This window comes from Cyrtonyx montezumae, unplaced genomic scaffold (assembly GCF_038088225.1).
Source record: "Cyrtonyx montezumae isolate F1298 unplaced genomic scaffold, pur_monq_1.0 scaffold_13, whole genome shotgun sequence".
Lineage (NCBI taxonomy): Eukaryota > Metazoa > Chordata > Aves > Galliformes > Odontophoridae > Cyrtonyx > Cyrtonyx montezumae.
Genome location: NW_027071859.1, coordinates 37,218,060 through 37,234,522, shown reverse-complemented (window position 1 = coordinate 37,234,522; position 16,463 = coordinate 37,218,060). Strand labels below are relative to the sequence as shown.

The window sequence follows — 16,463 nt, the reverse complement described above, 5'->3', positions numbered from 1 at the left end:
ATCACATATTTCAGATTGTAAGCTTTTCCAAACCAGTATGTGTGTTCTTCATTCGAGTGAAACACCATGAGCACAAATGGATTTCCATTTTAATACATAATGCGGCTGTCTTACCCCTGATGTGGGAAGTCCATTAAACTACTGGGCTCTGAATGCTAAGGGAGTCTGACTAAGGTTAAGTTGTATTTTTTATTTGTTTTTTTTTTTAATTATTATTTTTGCTATGTGAAAAATTACCTTTTTTAAGTATGTAAGCAATATCCTGGGGAAAACATGAATCTCTTTTGCCACTATAGTAGTCAGCTGGAGTTTTTCTTATCTCAGAATCCCAGAGAGCAGCTGAAGGCAGGATGATACTTCTTGGAAATGGTAGTGCCTCAAAAGGTGTTTCAGCACTAGCCTTTTAGGACCAGCTGACTGGCATTCCAGTTCTACTGTGTATTGTTTTCATAACTCATGGCATTTTTTTCTGAGTAAAAGGCAGTGGGAGATACTAATGGCAGAGGATGAACTTGTAAATACTCAAAAAATATGCTGTGTCATGGTGTGGGCCATTACGTAGACACATTTTGTCGACTTTCTGTTGTTCTTGAGGAATTTCTGGTAAGTTGTTTTATAAATAAGCAGCATACTGGATTCCCAGGACAAGACTTTGCAATACTTCTGGGTTAAGTCAAGGATCACTGGACCACTAAGCTGAATAGGACTGTGTGGAGTATGTGCCCTGTGAGATGAGGCAGAGAAAATTGGGTTTGTTCAGCCTTCAGTAAAAGAGAATTGGTGGTGGTGGTGGGGAGGTGGTGGGAGAAAGGTATTTTATTGTTTCCTACAACTTGTCTAATAGGAGGTAGCAGATGAGATGGAATCAGACCCTTCAGATAGAGGTAGGAAGCAAACATGAGATTGTGTTGAAAAAAATACCTGTATTACATTTAAGACTAAAATTTTCACAGTAAGAATAGTCAAACATTGCAACAACTTTCTAAGTGAGGTTGTAAAATTTCTGACCTTAGAGTCACTCAAGACTGGCTGTGCTTTGAGCTGGTTTGGACCAGGTGAAATCTAGTGATTTCTTCCAACACCAGATGTTCTGTGATCCCTAAGTAAGAATGGAGAATGTGGGGTTTGTGCTCAACAGTATTTATTCTAGGTGTTATTCTGATGTTATCTGTTGTAGATAACACCAGGATATTATTTAATGTACAGCATCTTTATTTAGAGTTTTGAAATTAAAGAGCTTATTTGAAAGACCTTGACAGGATTGAGTGAATTCAAAAGAATTCTGAATATTTTGAAGAAAGCCTGAAGTCCTCCTAACTTAGGACTATTTGCTATCCCTGTTGCTCTCATGGCAAGGAAAAGCTGTCATAGAAGATTGTTAAGAATGGTCTTGTGTGCTTGCAGTGACCACTGTTTACAGCTAAAAACGTAACAGCTAATACTACCTGTTCCTTTTATGACATACACTAGAATTTATATTCCTAATGGGGTATGAACTTGAATAAAGATGATTTTATCTAGACTTCCTGTTTTTCAGAACATAAACTGCTTCAGAAAGAAAACTGAGCACTATGAATCTTAAATACACAAATTAAAAAGAAAAATGGAAAAAAAATTAGTTATAATTTAAAGTTACAAAAATGTAATTGCAAGTTCTCAGTAGTTCTCTAGCAAATCTTTTTATATAACAGGTGACTCCATGTTTAAAACAGTGAACAAAAATTTAAGGTGAATGCTTTGAGGCACTTTGCAGCACAGAGCTCCCTAATTCCTATAGGCCCATTGCATGCTGTGACAGAAAATATGTCATATGGTATTTACTAGCAGAATATTTGATATCCTGTCATTCATTTGGGGGAGCTATCAGTGGTAGCTCAGTTTGGAGTTTAGAAGAAAAACTTCCATCACACAATGTGATGTGCCTACAGACTCCATCACGTGGATGAGTGTGCCTTTTATAAAGGATGTTTTAGGGGCTGTGTGAGGAACTTGTTTTGAATCCTGACACTTAAGCTATGAGCCTGCATGTACTGACACATAAGCTGTGATCCCAAGCCACCTTGAAGAGAGTACTTGCAAAAAAGTGCAGTAGGGCCCAAGACATGTGCACTGTTCTGAAGTTTTGCATCTGGCAGGGGAATTTATCAGAGACTTTTATGTTTTGAGGTAGGAAGTAATAGGAATACTGGGACTGACTATCCTGGCTCTTGGAAAGATATATTGGAACTGCATAGGATAACTGCGTCCGTGTGCATGTGTTCCAGTTTATACTGTCTCTGCGTTAACCAAACAGTGAAAAGTGCAATCTTAACTCCCCCTCAGTACTGTACTGACATAAGCTAACTTGGCTAAATACTACTGAAGATAACAAAGGTATGTTGCAGTTGAGCTCAAATTAACTTCAGGGTTTCCCCGAGACTGTTCCACAGTCTAAAATGTGAAGTAGTTGAATTCACACAGGTTGTATTGTCTTTGATGCTCTTCCAACCATTTCAGTTAAATGTGGCTAGGAAAAGAAAACAGTTCTCTGGCACAACTTTGCTAGGTTGGCTGAAGCAGATGTATTATTCTCTCTCAGTAGACCTAGCAAAAGCAGTCTTTTAGAGGTTTAGTGCTTGCATTTAAATTATGGTCATAACAACTTGTCTTTTTGGTGATGTAGTTGCACCCTCTGAGAAGGGTTGAGGAGACAGTGCTAACTAATATCCTGCAGCTCTGGATGTTTAGCTTTTCTTTGCCTTTGTGTTTAGGGTTGTTTGTCCTTATTAATATCTTTGTCTTTGAGCATAATAAAGATGTTGGGGATTTCTTGTTCGCCTTGTGTAATTTAAAAGTATTACTGAGCACACTCAGCATGCTGTCCATAGTTAACACAGGGTTCTCTATTACTCTGTTACTAGCTATAGAGAGGATTATATTAAACTCAGTAACCTTGCTGAAGCCCCTTTGTACACTGCTGCTATATTGATAATCTTCACATGATTCAATTGAAGTTGAAAACCTTCTATTCAGAGCATTAACACTTCCCATTCCAGTGAAGCTGAGAATCTTTGATATCAGGAGATGAGCTTTGTGACATTCAGATCAGTATTCTTACAGAGGCTGCTCTGAAAATAATGCCTCCTATTTTATTATGTTGGCCCATGATATTAGAGTTGGATGTTGGTGGTATAGCAGTAGGGGTTGAACCTTCCTGCCAATATTCCAGTACATTTTTTTGGCATGTGAACAGATTGCAGCAGAGGGGAAATCTGATAGAGTGGCATCTCACATGGAAGTGTGTATGAAGCAATGGGATGGAAATGAACTTCTCCATGCAGAAAAATTTGTGCCCATTAACATTCATCAGCACCTGTTGAAGATTTGTGGAGTCCAAACGGTGTATGTGTGTGCACAGTGAGGTGGTGCATTTCAATAGTGGCAACAGCAACATGAAGGACAAGCCATGTTCTGGATGGAATGCACACCTGTCACCATACAATGAAGAATCTCAATCAACTCATCTGCATGAACGACAGATTGACACCAGACAACTGTGTAAGGAGCTGAGTATCAGCTTCAGCGCATTGGAAATGATGGTGGCAATGCTGGAATGTCACAAAGTTTGCTCTAGGTGGACCCCACAAATACTCGAGCAAGAACAGAAAGAACACGATATGCAAGTTTGTCAGGATCTGCTGAACCAATACAGGCCTGAAGGTGACAGTTTCCTGGATCATATCCTTAACCAGTGATGAGATGTGGTCTCACCACTACCAGTGGAGTCAAAGTGATGGTCCATGGAGTGATGATGTGACTTCTCCATTGAAGAAAAATTTCAAGATGGCTTCCAGCAAGTAACTTGATGTGCACTGTCTGCTGGGATAGGAAAGCAGTGATCATTCTGGATTTCCTGGAATCCATACAGACCATCAACTTTGGCCTCTACATCATGACCCTTACTAAGCTGAAGGCTCAAACTTACAGATTCATGCCAGAGGAGACTACCTTTCTCCTGCAATGCAGTAATGTCAGACCTTGTACCAGTTTGGAGATTGTGGAGCATACTCCTAATCTTGGCTGGACTGTCCTACCATACCCATTGTAGAGTCCAGATTTGGTATCTTCCAATTTCCATCTGTTTGGGCCAATGAAAGACATGGGCAACATTTTACTCGCAACAGTGCTGTCATAGCAGCAGTGAAACAGTGGGTCACCTCTGCTGCTGTTGAGCTTTATGAGTGTGCCACGCCTTCAATCATTATTGGTGAAAATGCATTGCTAATGTTGGTGACTGTTGAAAAATAGTTTTGTTGCTGAGAGTTTGTTCACTCAAATACTGTTACTCTATTTGTATTTTCCATGCAATAAGTAGGTGGCACTGTTTTTAGAGTGACTTACATATTAGTCTGATCACGCAGATGTTGCAAAGGGCATTTCTCCACCTGAACTTGGACATAGGATACTCATTAAGACTAACCATGTCCTAAAAATGTTCAGTGGTTATCTAAAGTGACTGTTACACTGTTTGATCACTGATAAAATAGTGAATGTTTTTGGAATCTACTATGGACTTATTTTCGGGTTGTAAACATTTGAGAGTAATTATTAAAAAGTTTTCTGGCATTCTGCATCTAAATTTAAGCAGTGTTACGTATGTGCCAGTAAATTATAGAAACAGAGTAAGATGTATTGAGATTTTATATGTGTATGTTTATACTTTATGTTTGTATTCATATGCAGGCCTGTTAGTGAACAGCTTTCCTCCGAAATGTAAGATAAAATGCTTGGAAAATTATCAGGACCTGTTGTCCTACCTCCAATAATGAATATTATAGAATTGTGTCTTTGGTTGAACTTGCTGGATTTAGGGAATTTGACCCATAGGGTTGGATTTAAAGATTGATTTCCTTTTTCTCTCTCCATGATTTTCTGTGTTATTTCTTTTCGACGTATACTTTCTATATCTTGTGATTTAATAAGAGATGTCTGAAGTAGACTGCTGGCCCATTTGCCAGTATATTTAAGAACTACATCAAGCAGTAACAGATATGAACACTTGTAAAAATTTTCCATGACAGCTTTCACTTGCATGTCACGATTGTGGCATCTGTATGGTCTGGATCATTGCAAGTCTCACTGCATCCACAGTCGTCTGGGAGAGTCAGAAGGACAGGACAGGCTGTCACATTCTCTAGGTCTTTCTTCCACGATATAGTGCATGGGAGAAAGGTCGAGGAAAGGAGAATGTGATCAAAGAAGTGCTATAATAGAAGAGAGGAGAGATGACTGTGCTTGGAGGTCATTTCATTTCTGTTTATTTATTTATACTTGCAGAGTTAAACTTTTCAGCATTTGCTGTCTGCCCACTGTCCTGTATGAAGCATTTCCACGTTTCTTTGAGTGGAATACAATTCTTTGAGCCTTGAAATTGACTTTATTTTTTTCTTTTATACTTCCTGTCTTTGCCAAACTTAGTGGTGGCATACTGGGAATTTATGTTGCCCTACAACTTTGAGAGGATCCCTCATATTTTCCCCAGTCATTCATAAGTTTAGGGAATAGCCCAAGTAATGTCTGAGAAATGAAACTTGGCTTTAGTCTTTGAATGGCTTTAAGGGAAAAAGTAGTTGTCTACGATAGTTAACTGTAGTTAAGCCTATTTGAAAATATTTGTATTTTATGAGATTTCCTAGTTTTGTAATTAAGCAGAGTCATTTAGTTCAGGATATTTTCAGCTGGCATTATTTTACTTAGAGAAGTGACATGAAGCTAAATTGATGCATGTGATTTGAGCTGCTTTTCATAGTTTGACTGGGGATGATCATCTGGATTTTTAATATGCATTAATTACATTGCTCTTCTAAATTGTCACATCTGAAGCTTCTTAACCGTTGAGTCTGTTCTGTCCATGAGCCACTAACAAAAGGAATATAGTAGTTTCTTCCACTGAGATTTGAAGATGTATATTATAAGCGAAAAATTAAAAAGGCTCTGTTTAAGCTAGTTGTGTGCTCTGGGAGAAAGTATGCAATCTGCTTCTGCTATGTGCCCTGGTATTTTTGTTTTATATGCATATATGATGAGTAATTCAAGATATTCTCTGTAGATTGTCAGATAGTGGTATGGTGATGCAGGGATTTGTTCAACTTTTACTCCTAAGCACTAGGCCATCTTCATGCCTGACAGATCCGTTCTGGTGAGGAAGAGGAGGCTCGAACTTGGCAGACTGCTGCTCTCAAGTTGTCTGAACCTCTCCAGCAATGTATGAGGAGCTAGTGGCCTAGAGTAGCAGATCCAGCTGAAGAGCAACTTGTTTGGAATGTGCAGCATATATTTAAAATCAGACCGCTCTGAATGCCTTGATAGCATCTGAAGACATAAAATAAAGCTATGATGAATAAATGAGTTGCCTGTAAATTAGTTGATTTGTTGTCTAAGTGTTAGGCATGTGTCTTAGAGAGTGAAAATCAGGAACCAGAATTAAGCATTCCTTTTGTAAATACTTCTTCCCACATGCTTACAGAAAATCATCCCTCTGAATCTTGTCTCCCGTGTGTGGGTTTCTTTCATGCCTGCCGAAAATGACCACTGGAAGACTGAATGCAGTATTCATCTGTGGGGGCCCAGAAGTGACTGATTCAGTATCAAGAAGAGCAGCATTCCATACTTCAAACCACTGTGGAGTCCCAGCGCTGAAGCTGCATGCTTATACTTTTTTCTGTTTTTCTAATAAAAAAGCAACAGATAATCCTTTAGACTACCTAGTGGTTAGGGCATAATGCTGGAGCATGATGAGCTCCATTTCTCACTCTAAGGTTTAGTGTTGTGGGGGTTTTTTGTGTTTGTTTTGTTTGTTTGTTTGTTTGTTTGTTTTCCCCAGTGATTTAATGTAGAATTCACAGTCACAGGAGCAGTGCTGGATCCCAAAAACAGTTCATCAAAATGATCCAGGTGCTCTGCTTCCCGAGGCTGTAACTCATAGGTTTTTATATATAAAAAATATGTGTTCAGGTTGTAAAATTAAGGCATCTACTGCTACACCTTGCTTTTGTTGACATGGGTTAGCCATGATCAGATTTCTGAACTCCAGTAGATGGAGACTAAATTTGATGCTCAGCTCAAGGCATTTGTGGGCATTTAGGGGTGTTGAGATGAATTCTAGGTACCTTGGGAACTTCCAGTTCAAAATATAGCGATCTGGTTACTAAGTGGGCAGTTTGTGAATTATGATTCAGCCATTTGAGATCTGTTTGTGCCCCGATTTTTAACCCTTGCACCCATCTGTTGCTTCTCATGTCTCTTTCATCCATGTATGTGAGGTCACTTTTTCTATGCTTCACATTGCTGTGCACAAATGGATGAATTAAGGCATTCACTCCTGGATGGTTCTGTTCTTAAAAGCATCCTTCCCATTTTTCCCCTCTCATCTCAACAGACAGTGATCATATCACACGCGCATGAAACTAGGCTTATTATTCTGACATCTGTTTTCCAGTAAACACTTAAACACGCAGTTTATTTTGGATTATTGAAGCAGATTAAACTGAAGGGAGAACACCAAAACATAATTCCATAAATACTATGCTAATGATGATACATTAATGTTTGATAATTTTTTTTCGTGTTTTTTGCAGTTCTGTTTGTACAGTCAGCACAACAGTTCTGTGGTGATGAGGTTGCTATCACTATGGTATACATGGTGCCAATGCTTTCACTATGAGCAATTTCTTTTCTTCAAATGTTTCTTTTAATGAATGGGGAATGTTGGGTTTGGCCTTAAGTTTGTCATGTTGCTTATCCTTCCAAAACCTACTTTTTATTTCCCTAAAGATGGGTTAAAATTCTGTACCTTTTATTTACTTACTTATTTTCAGTTATCAGAGTGAAAGTGCTGCTGCTCAAGTATTACAAAAACTCTGTAGAAATTTTGTATGTACACTTTGCTATGGAAACAACTTAAGTTGAGAGATTCTGATTTGAGGTGGGATTATTTCTGTCACACTGCTACTTCAATCCTACCAGTCTCAATATACTGTGTACTATATATAAAGAACTTCTGTCCCAAAGCGCTTCGAAACAGATTTTAAAGAGGATTTGGATGTTTGAATCAGGCTTATGTAAAATTTAGTCACCTGCCTTCATGCATGTTCCACAGAAAATACCTAATGTGAAAATATCTGAAAGTCTGCAGGGGACTCTATTCTGACCACTGAAGTTCCTTAGGTACTTCTAGTGTGTGTGTGCCCAGAAGTATTAAGGCTATTTTCACAGACCTCCACTGTTTAGCAGTCAGCTTAGCCACTTTGAGATCATAAACTTGATGTTTTGGCACTTAAAATTCTTCCAAGCATGATATCAGTGCACCTAATAAACACTGATAACTAAGAGCAAAGCTCAGCAACCCTACCCGCTTGTATTCGAGTACAAGAAGAAGGCAGATCACCATTTTATGCAGTAGGTCAAGTGGTGACATAGTTCACAAGTGAGCTGGGAAAAGCTGAAAGCCTTTATTAAGGGAATCCCACATTTGTGACTTTCCGTTAGTATCTAAGCATAGTTAGGCTGGAGCACTTTCTTCTAGGTGTGCTGTTGTGCAACTAGTGTGCCACTTCTTTGAATCCAGAATCTTTTTGTGAATCTGCATCTAGAAGTAGAATTGTGTGGCTGGATACTTCAAACTTGGAGATAGTTGCTGAAGTGAACAAGAAAGATGTCTTTATGTCTTTTCTTAATTAGTTTGTATGAACTAATTTTGATGTAATTGCTCTCAGTTGCAAGCTGTTACTGATTTCTTTGCTTGGTTCCATCTTCTCCAGCATATGGGAGAAGTGTAGTTTATGACTTCCAGTACATTAAAAGCTGGTCTGTATCTAAAATGAACATTATTGTGTTGCTTTCCAGGTATCATAGAAATGTCAATTGGGACCCATGCAGGTCTCCTAGACAGAGCAGGCTGTCACCTACATTAGGTCACATCAGTGATGATGACTTCAGAAATGTACATATATTTAGTGAAAACTGCATATTTGAAGCACAGATATTAGTAAATGCTCTTGAGCAAATTACTAAGTAGAAGTTGAACAGTTTGTCAACATGAGATCTGGTGTCTGTATGGATCAATGAAATAAGTGCTGTAGTTGTGATTTTCTGTAATTACTGTGTAAATGAATGCCATGATAGTCAACTATATGAATACCTGTGCCAAACTGTTTTGAAAGTTATATGGAGAGCATCCAAGGATTTTTTTTTTTCATCTTAATTCAGGATAGGACTAATTAATGGGAACGTGTATGTCTTCTGCAAACAACTTGCTTATGGTTTTATTCACTCTGAGAAACCTCATTTCTGGTGAAATGAGGAGGAAATGATAAGAGATACTAAAGAAATATTGATGCATTATAGCATGTGAAGAAAGTGGAAGTAGGTGAATAATTATGGACTAAATTCTGAAGTGCTGCATAGTAAATACTGCTTGTTTATTCAAGCTGAGTGAACTGCTGTCAAGCAGGGATCTCACAGTTGTGCACCTTTAGCAACAGCACAAATTTTTAGTGTATCACTGCAGTAAAATTAATACACCCACAGAAAATGTGGCTGGATAGATTTCTACAGGAAAGCCCTTCCATTACATTTGTAATAGTGCCATTTAATTTCTGTATGTTGACCAGTGAGGAAGGAATGGCAGCAGGAGTGTTACGAAATGGAGTAGTGTCAACGCTGCCTCTTTTATTTTGGATTTTAATAGATCCTTATTGTACAATATGTTGCTAATCTTTTCAGCGGGAACAAAAATAATTTTCATTGTTAATGTAGTTTATGAGTTTGGGAGTGATCTCAAGTTGATACTTATGTTGTTGTGCACTTTTCCCAGAAGCTGATATACCTTCTGTGTCTGGGATTTGTTGAGAGGATGTAAGGTTCTTCTGTTGTCTTCACTGATATAAAAACTCATACTTCTTTTATTCTAGCATTAACTAAACTCCATATCTTTTCCATTCTTTATACTGAAATCTTTAAGGCTTTCCCATTGCTGAAGAAGCCTCAGCTTCCCTCAGTCTAATCTTTCATTTTAATACCGTAATGGCAACATTCAATTAAGACATGATGTGTTTGCTGCTGGAATATCAGAACACGAAACTGCACTAGTAATCTTGAGGCAAAATGAGGCAGATTTTGTAAGGAAGGTCTCCAAGCTGAAGCACTCTTCCAGTCCTTTGATCTACAGAGGACAAGAGGGCCGTATTTTCCATTTTTGAATCCGTGTGATAATGCTTTGTTTCATTTTGCTTCTGCTGACTTTTCTTTGAAAGGACTGATGCTGAAAGTTGAAATTCCAAACATGAAAGCTATTCATGATTTTGAAAATAGTTGTACATCTCTACTCAGTCTGACTTGATTTATCCAAGGATGTTGGTTCTATTGGTTTGGTTTGTTGTTTTATTTCCTTCAACATTTTAAGGTCATTCAGGTCTTCTTAAAGGACTTTCCTATTCTTAGCTGTGCTGTGCATCTGAGACTTCTGGATACCATGACTGGATTGGTGTAATCTGGGAGCAGAGGGGCTAGGAGTACTATCTGTGAAGAAAACAGTGCCTGTATCTGTGGTCTGGAGCCACTGAGAATGGCAGCATGTGTCTGTGGTAGTGCTTGGCAGGAGGAGAGAGGAGTTGTGTCAGCGTTGTGCAATTCTGAGCCACTGCAGTTTGAATTGAAAGTCTGAAAGCCAACGTGTAGCCATGGCAGGTTATGGACTAGCAGTGACTTCTTCCAATATATGGGCAGCCATCGACACTTGGTGCATCGTTTCCAGTTTGACCTGAGGTTCCACTTTGTTTTAATAATCCAAGATTGAGGTAGCACAGGCAGAGTTTGATTCCATACCCATGTCCAGATAAATGATTGCAATTCCATATCCAGGTGTAGGACTTAAAAAATAATCCTGCACTGTTATATCTTTACATCCAGCTCAACTGAATTTTAAGTAGCACAAACATTCTCTTATTTTATGAACCTAGGGTTTATTTGGTCTGATAGAAAAATGAAACAAAAACAAACAAGCAAAGAAAAACAAAAAAAAAAAGAACGCAACCACTTCTTTTTGCATAAATAAAAAAATTCAGGATTTAAAATGAGTAAGAAACCACACCAAGTTATTATTACATTTGTAGTGAGACAACTGGTGGTTCCATAGGTCTTAACATAATGGAAAATCAAGCGTATGTATGTGTTTTCAGAGCTTGGGTGGTACTTTATGGTATGCTCGTGTAGTGTCAGAAAAATGTGGAAGTCTGAATACAAAATAAAACCGTATTTGTCTGCATTTTTATGGAATTAAATAAATTTCCTTAATTGTGGAAGCAGCTGGCTACATGAACTGCAGCACATATTGATGCTCCCATCGATCCTAAGCATTTATGTTATTGCAAGCATTTGTGTAGGTTACTATGAATAAACATAAATACTGATTTGTATGTGTTGCCCTTCCACTGACACAGAGATGTATTGCCTTACTTTAGAAGTCTGTACACCCTTCTACTTTGCATAGATGTCTAAAGGAGATGCAAGCCACCCTTCTTTGGAGAGACAGTTTAGAGGAGACGTAAAGGTCTTTGTGCAATTTTACAGTTTAGTCTGAGTGTAAGTTGGACAGAGTTGGTCTTGGAGGTTTTATTTTCTGCACTGTGAGGAAACGTACTTTCCTTAACAAAACAAAAGAGAATCCCTTTGTGCTTTTACTGTTTACCTTTCTTTGTTTAATGGACAAAAATATATTTTTAACTTGCTTGTCTAGTCCTTCTTTTGCTTATTCATTGACTATCCTCTAGACCTCACTATTTCTGCACCCTTTATTTTGTCCTTTTTTAATAAGAGGTACTCCCAGAGAAGTATTGCTTGACTTTATAATGCTAATCTCACTTCTCTTCAATTCGTGTTGACTTGGAGAATATACCTTGTAAATAGGAACACCAACAGACATGCTGAATATAATCCTCAGTTTCTAAGCACAGATTGTTTTCACAGCATCCTTAAAGGGTAAGCTGTCTTACTATCCAAATATCATGGCTGGGAAACTGAGGCTAACAAAGGCTGTATGAATTATGTGAAACCGCACAGGGAATAAATGCTAGGCTTAGAATCCCCATCTTCAGTTCTGTGTTTGGACTAATTCCAACTCTCAAGAATATCCTCGATTCCTCCTAATGTTACATAACCTTCAGTGTCTGGTAAATGTAGCTATTCAAAAAGTAGCTGGTTCTCAATTTTCTCACTTCTATCTACTGAAGCTAATGGATGCCCACAGGCAGGCATGAGGTACCGTTACCTTTGACATCCAGTGTGTTTTATGTTTTAAACCATGTTTTAGGCAGAATTTTTGGATATTAAGTTGGAATAATGAGATACTTTTCTAATATCAACCCTAGTAAGTGAAGGCCTTGCAGCCAGCCTACTCTTTATTTAAAATTATTCAATTTCAGATGTCCTAATGAGTGCTGTGAGTTGTATAATTCTTCTGTAATTTTCCCACTTTCCCAGGAGGGCATTGAGGACTGGAGTTTTTTGTTTTTGTTTATTTCAAATTAGGGTGAGCCCAGAAAGAATATCTAAAGGAAGTGTTTTTGCGAAACTCTTGCGATTTTGACAATGGCAATTAAAAAAATGCATTATAGTCTCCAAATGTTAGTGTTCAGATAAGTCTCGATGGCTCTGCTGTTTGCCATTATCTTATAAATATCTTGACTGAGACTTTACAGTGCTGTTTATGGAATTTAATAAAGCAAATGTAATAATGCTGCCTGTGCTTTAATGCACAATCTCAATTGAGTTGACCAGAAGATAAATAGGAACAGGAATGATAGTGCATTCCTACAGATTGTTTTTAATAAGCATGTTATTTAGTTGATCAGCCCAGTGCCGTAATGCCTCCTAACCTACTCTACCAGACAAATATATTAATGCTTTCCCCCAACCCCCATTTCTCTGGGAACATTGATTCCCTGCAGACATATCTCTATTAAACCTCTAGAAAATCACAACTTCCAAATTAGATTAAGTAGCAGGAATGGTACTAGAAGAATCAAAGAAAATTGAGTGCGTTATTGAATTCATGCCACATTGTCTCAGGAAGAGATGGGAGTTATGTGTAGTGGTAACTTTTGTCCTTACTGTACTAACAAAGCTGTGGGCATTGCTGTCAAACCTAATTGTCTGCAGCACATCAGGATAAAATGAATCTTTTCCCTTATCAAAACTTGTATCTAGTGAGGTTTTACAAATGAGAAATAGGTTTCCAAAGGAAGCCTTACAATTGCTCAAAATCATTTGCCATTATTTGCAGTGCACAACACTACCCAAAACTGGCAACAATTTTAAAACGCAGCTGGCGTTGGATAGTAAGCAGACTTTCCTGTCATGCTAGCAGTTGCAAAATGCAGATATTCATTTTAAAACTGCCTATTCCTCATTTTGATCTGACATATTAAAAAGCATATAATTAATGGTTGACATTAGTAATTAACATTAACTTTATGGTGCTTAATATGCCATCGTTCATCCGTCAAACAACTGGTATGCATAATGCCTTTGCATAAAGGTTTTAATTACACAAATGATTTTTCAGTTCTCAGTCTCCACCGTTTATAAAGCAGTTGTAAATGCATTTTTAAAAGATCCGATTTTTTTCATTTATTGAATGTAAACACTGTTTTTGTTTCTCCCTAGGAGTGTGCACAAACGTGTAAGCCAGGGACTTCAACCAGGGAATGCAGAATCAAATGCTCAGCTCCCATTAGTGGCTAAAGAGCACCACCTTGCTGTCGCCAGTGCTCTCTGGAGAAATTTCTTTCCCTATTTGAAGAGCCAGAGAATGTCACAGATGCCACCTTCCCCTCAGCTTGCTGATACAGCAGCAGGTTAGCACTAAGCCTCCGTTAAAAGCAATGAATTTTTTTCACTATGTTCTGGGTCACAAACTTTCAAGGATTTTCTTTTGTGATGTTTCTGCTTCCATGTACTAATATGCATAATTGCAAAAAATTAGATTCTATGCTAAATATTTTGTCAAGAAGAAATATTGTAGTGTTGAATTAGCTGATAGAATACAACCAGACTGAGAACTCCATAAGATTTTCAAGCCATACAAGCCTGACTTTTTTCTCTCTTAGTCACAGACCTTGATCGCCGTTGCAAATGTTACACTATTTAAATGAGAATAACTTATTTCACTGTATCTAGAATTTATATCTTTTTGCAGAAGCTTATCTTTGTGTTGACTATTCTTTTCCCTGAGTGTGATTCAATCAATTTTTGTTTTGTATAATATTTTATATCTGAAGACAGTTTTTAAAAGGTTATTTATATGTCTGTTGCTGTTTTTTTGCTGAACCTTTATGGTCGTCATGGTCATAAAACTCTTTCATAATTCAGTTTAATTTTTCATTTTGCTCACACTGAGGAGTCTTAATCTTGACCGACAGTATTCCATATGAATGTGTACTCCATGTGCAGCAGGAGAATCAGCATGTCATCAAATAGAAAGAAATCTCATTTTGATCTTAACTGTTAGTAGTCAACATTGTATTCTGCAGTTAAAATCATCTTCTATCCTTTTAGCTAAAGTATAGGGATTTTAGAAAAATGTGTTGCTCTTGTTTTTTTGTTTTTTGTTTTTTCCCTATCATGATATGAATTAGGTAAATTTATAAGTTCCAAAGCACTGATTTGGTAATAGGAACATGAAAAGACCCTTCATTTGATGAAGCTCTGCAGTAGTTAGTAGGTGACTTTAATGAAGGATGCAGCATGCAGTGGTGGTAGTGGTCTCATGCTGCTGAAACATTTATAGAAAACAGCAATACAAATCAAATGAAGTCATTGTTAGTGTCACAACTTTCGTTCGTTTCCTACAGTGTTACTTCTTTTTATTTTATATTAACACAATGAAATAGCAAGAAGAGCAGCCTGATATAAACTCTGCTTAGAAGTAGTGGAGTGCAATTGTGACCTGCTGTATGTAGACAAGTCAGGCAGTACTACCCAGGATAAGGCAAACCCTTTCCACATTGTGTGAGCTTCTTGCCTTAGAGGTTGCAGCCCAGAGGAGAGAGCAGCTGTCGTAGCTCTCCTGCTCCCCCTGCCAGGCAAGTAGCTCGAGTTTCACATTATCATTTCTGTCTCTTCTTTCTCTCACAAATATTATGGCCGATGCCGCAGAAACAATGTGATAATCTGGGAGAAGGCTGGCACAAACTGCTTCCTCACCTAAGGCAGAGTGGAGACTCAGTCTGACCTCCTTTTTCATTCTGAAGCCCATGCAGAAATGTGAAGTCATTCATGGCTTAAGGCAGTCCATCTCTACACCATTAATTACAACGCCTCATTGTTGACATTCCTAAAAACTAGCCTTTTTCATCTAAATCAAAATGGGCTTCTCAATGCATGAAGTTTTGTAAATAGTTATCTTAATAAACTAATATGGTACTGATACTTAACTAGTATTGGAAAATTTGGGAAACAGTGAGCCTGTTATTTTGGTGCCCTCCAAAGTAGTTTTCCCGACTCATTTGATGTCACACATTTGCTATCCCATAATAACTCCTCATCATTTCAGATTACATTACATTGAGCACATTTGTTATTTGCAGCATAAAGATGGTACTTTTTATACCTTTTCATGCAGGCAGTGTTGGATATAGATTCCACAGTAAATCTGGCAGGAACAGCAAAAGCTTATGCTTCGTTAATAAAAGCTCTAGCCCATGTCGTACTACTCCACTTTCTAGATCTGCAGCTGCTACATGAAGATCCTTTTTTTTCAGTTGTAAGCTTGTCTCTAGTACTTTATTTACACAATAACCTCTGATACCTGTAAGATTTTTCTAAAAATAGGGCTCCGGCTTTTACTGGTTCATCCTTCCCAAATACAGTTCTGCCCTGCAAGAGGTGTGTAAATTAAATAAAACTAAACTCTATAAAATGATATTAATTCTTACGTGTACAAGGGATACAGTGGTGAAGCTATACCTTCTTCATAGAGACAGCTACATTTTTTCCATGTGTATAAATGCCATCTGTTCCAGTAGTTGCCTGGCATTAACTGAGTTTTCTAGTACTTCCAGAAATGCACATTATTAATTGTAATCAACTTTAAATGTATTTTTCTTTTCTTTTGTTTCATTTTTTCTAAAACAGGAATGTACTGATAAACCATTAACGTAGTACTATGTTTTTCTCTCTTTAAAATCAGGTTTTGCTCTTTTGGCGTTGGATATACCCAGCAAAGCTCTATCAGATCTTCAACCACAACCTGTTCTATCAATGATGCAGCTGTTTGGATGGGATGATATGGTGTGGCCTCACCTGGTGTCAAGATATCTGAGTCACCTGATTCAAAACAGGTGAAAAATTGCAACTACTTGTTCTTTGAAGTTCTTCCATACCTTCTCATTCCTTATTCAGGGGGAAATTTTGCTTCAAACAGCAAT

At 37.8% G+C, this 16,463-nt stretch overlaps 1 protein-coding gene across 1 annotated transcript in view; it reads left to right on the top strand.

Annotated features, from left to right (window-relative positions):
- MMS22L (MMS22 like, DNA repair protein) overlaps nt 1-16,463 on the top strand; it is an 84,794-nt gene that overhangs the window by 46,948 nt on the left and 21,383 nt on the right. Inside the window, exons 14-15 of the mRNA XM_065731041.1 lie at nt 13,702-13,892; nt 16,226-16,376. Of these exons, the coding sequence (XP_065587113.1) occupies nt 13,702-13,892; nt 16,226-16,376 (342 nt within the window). The remainder of the gene's footprint in view (nt 1-13,701; nt 13,893-16,225; nt 16,377-16,463) is intronic.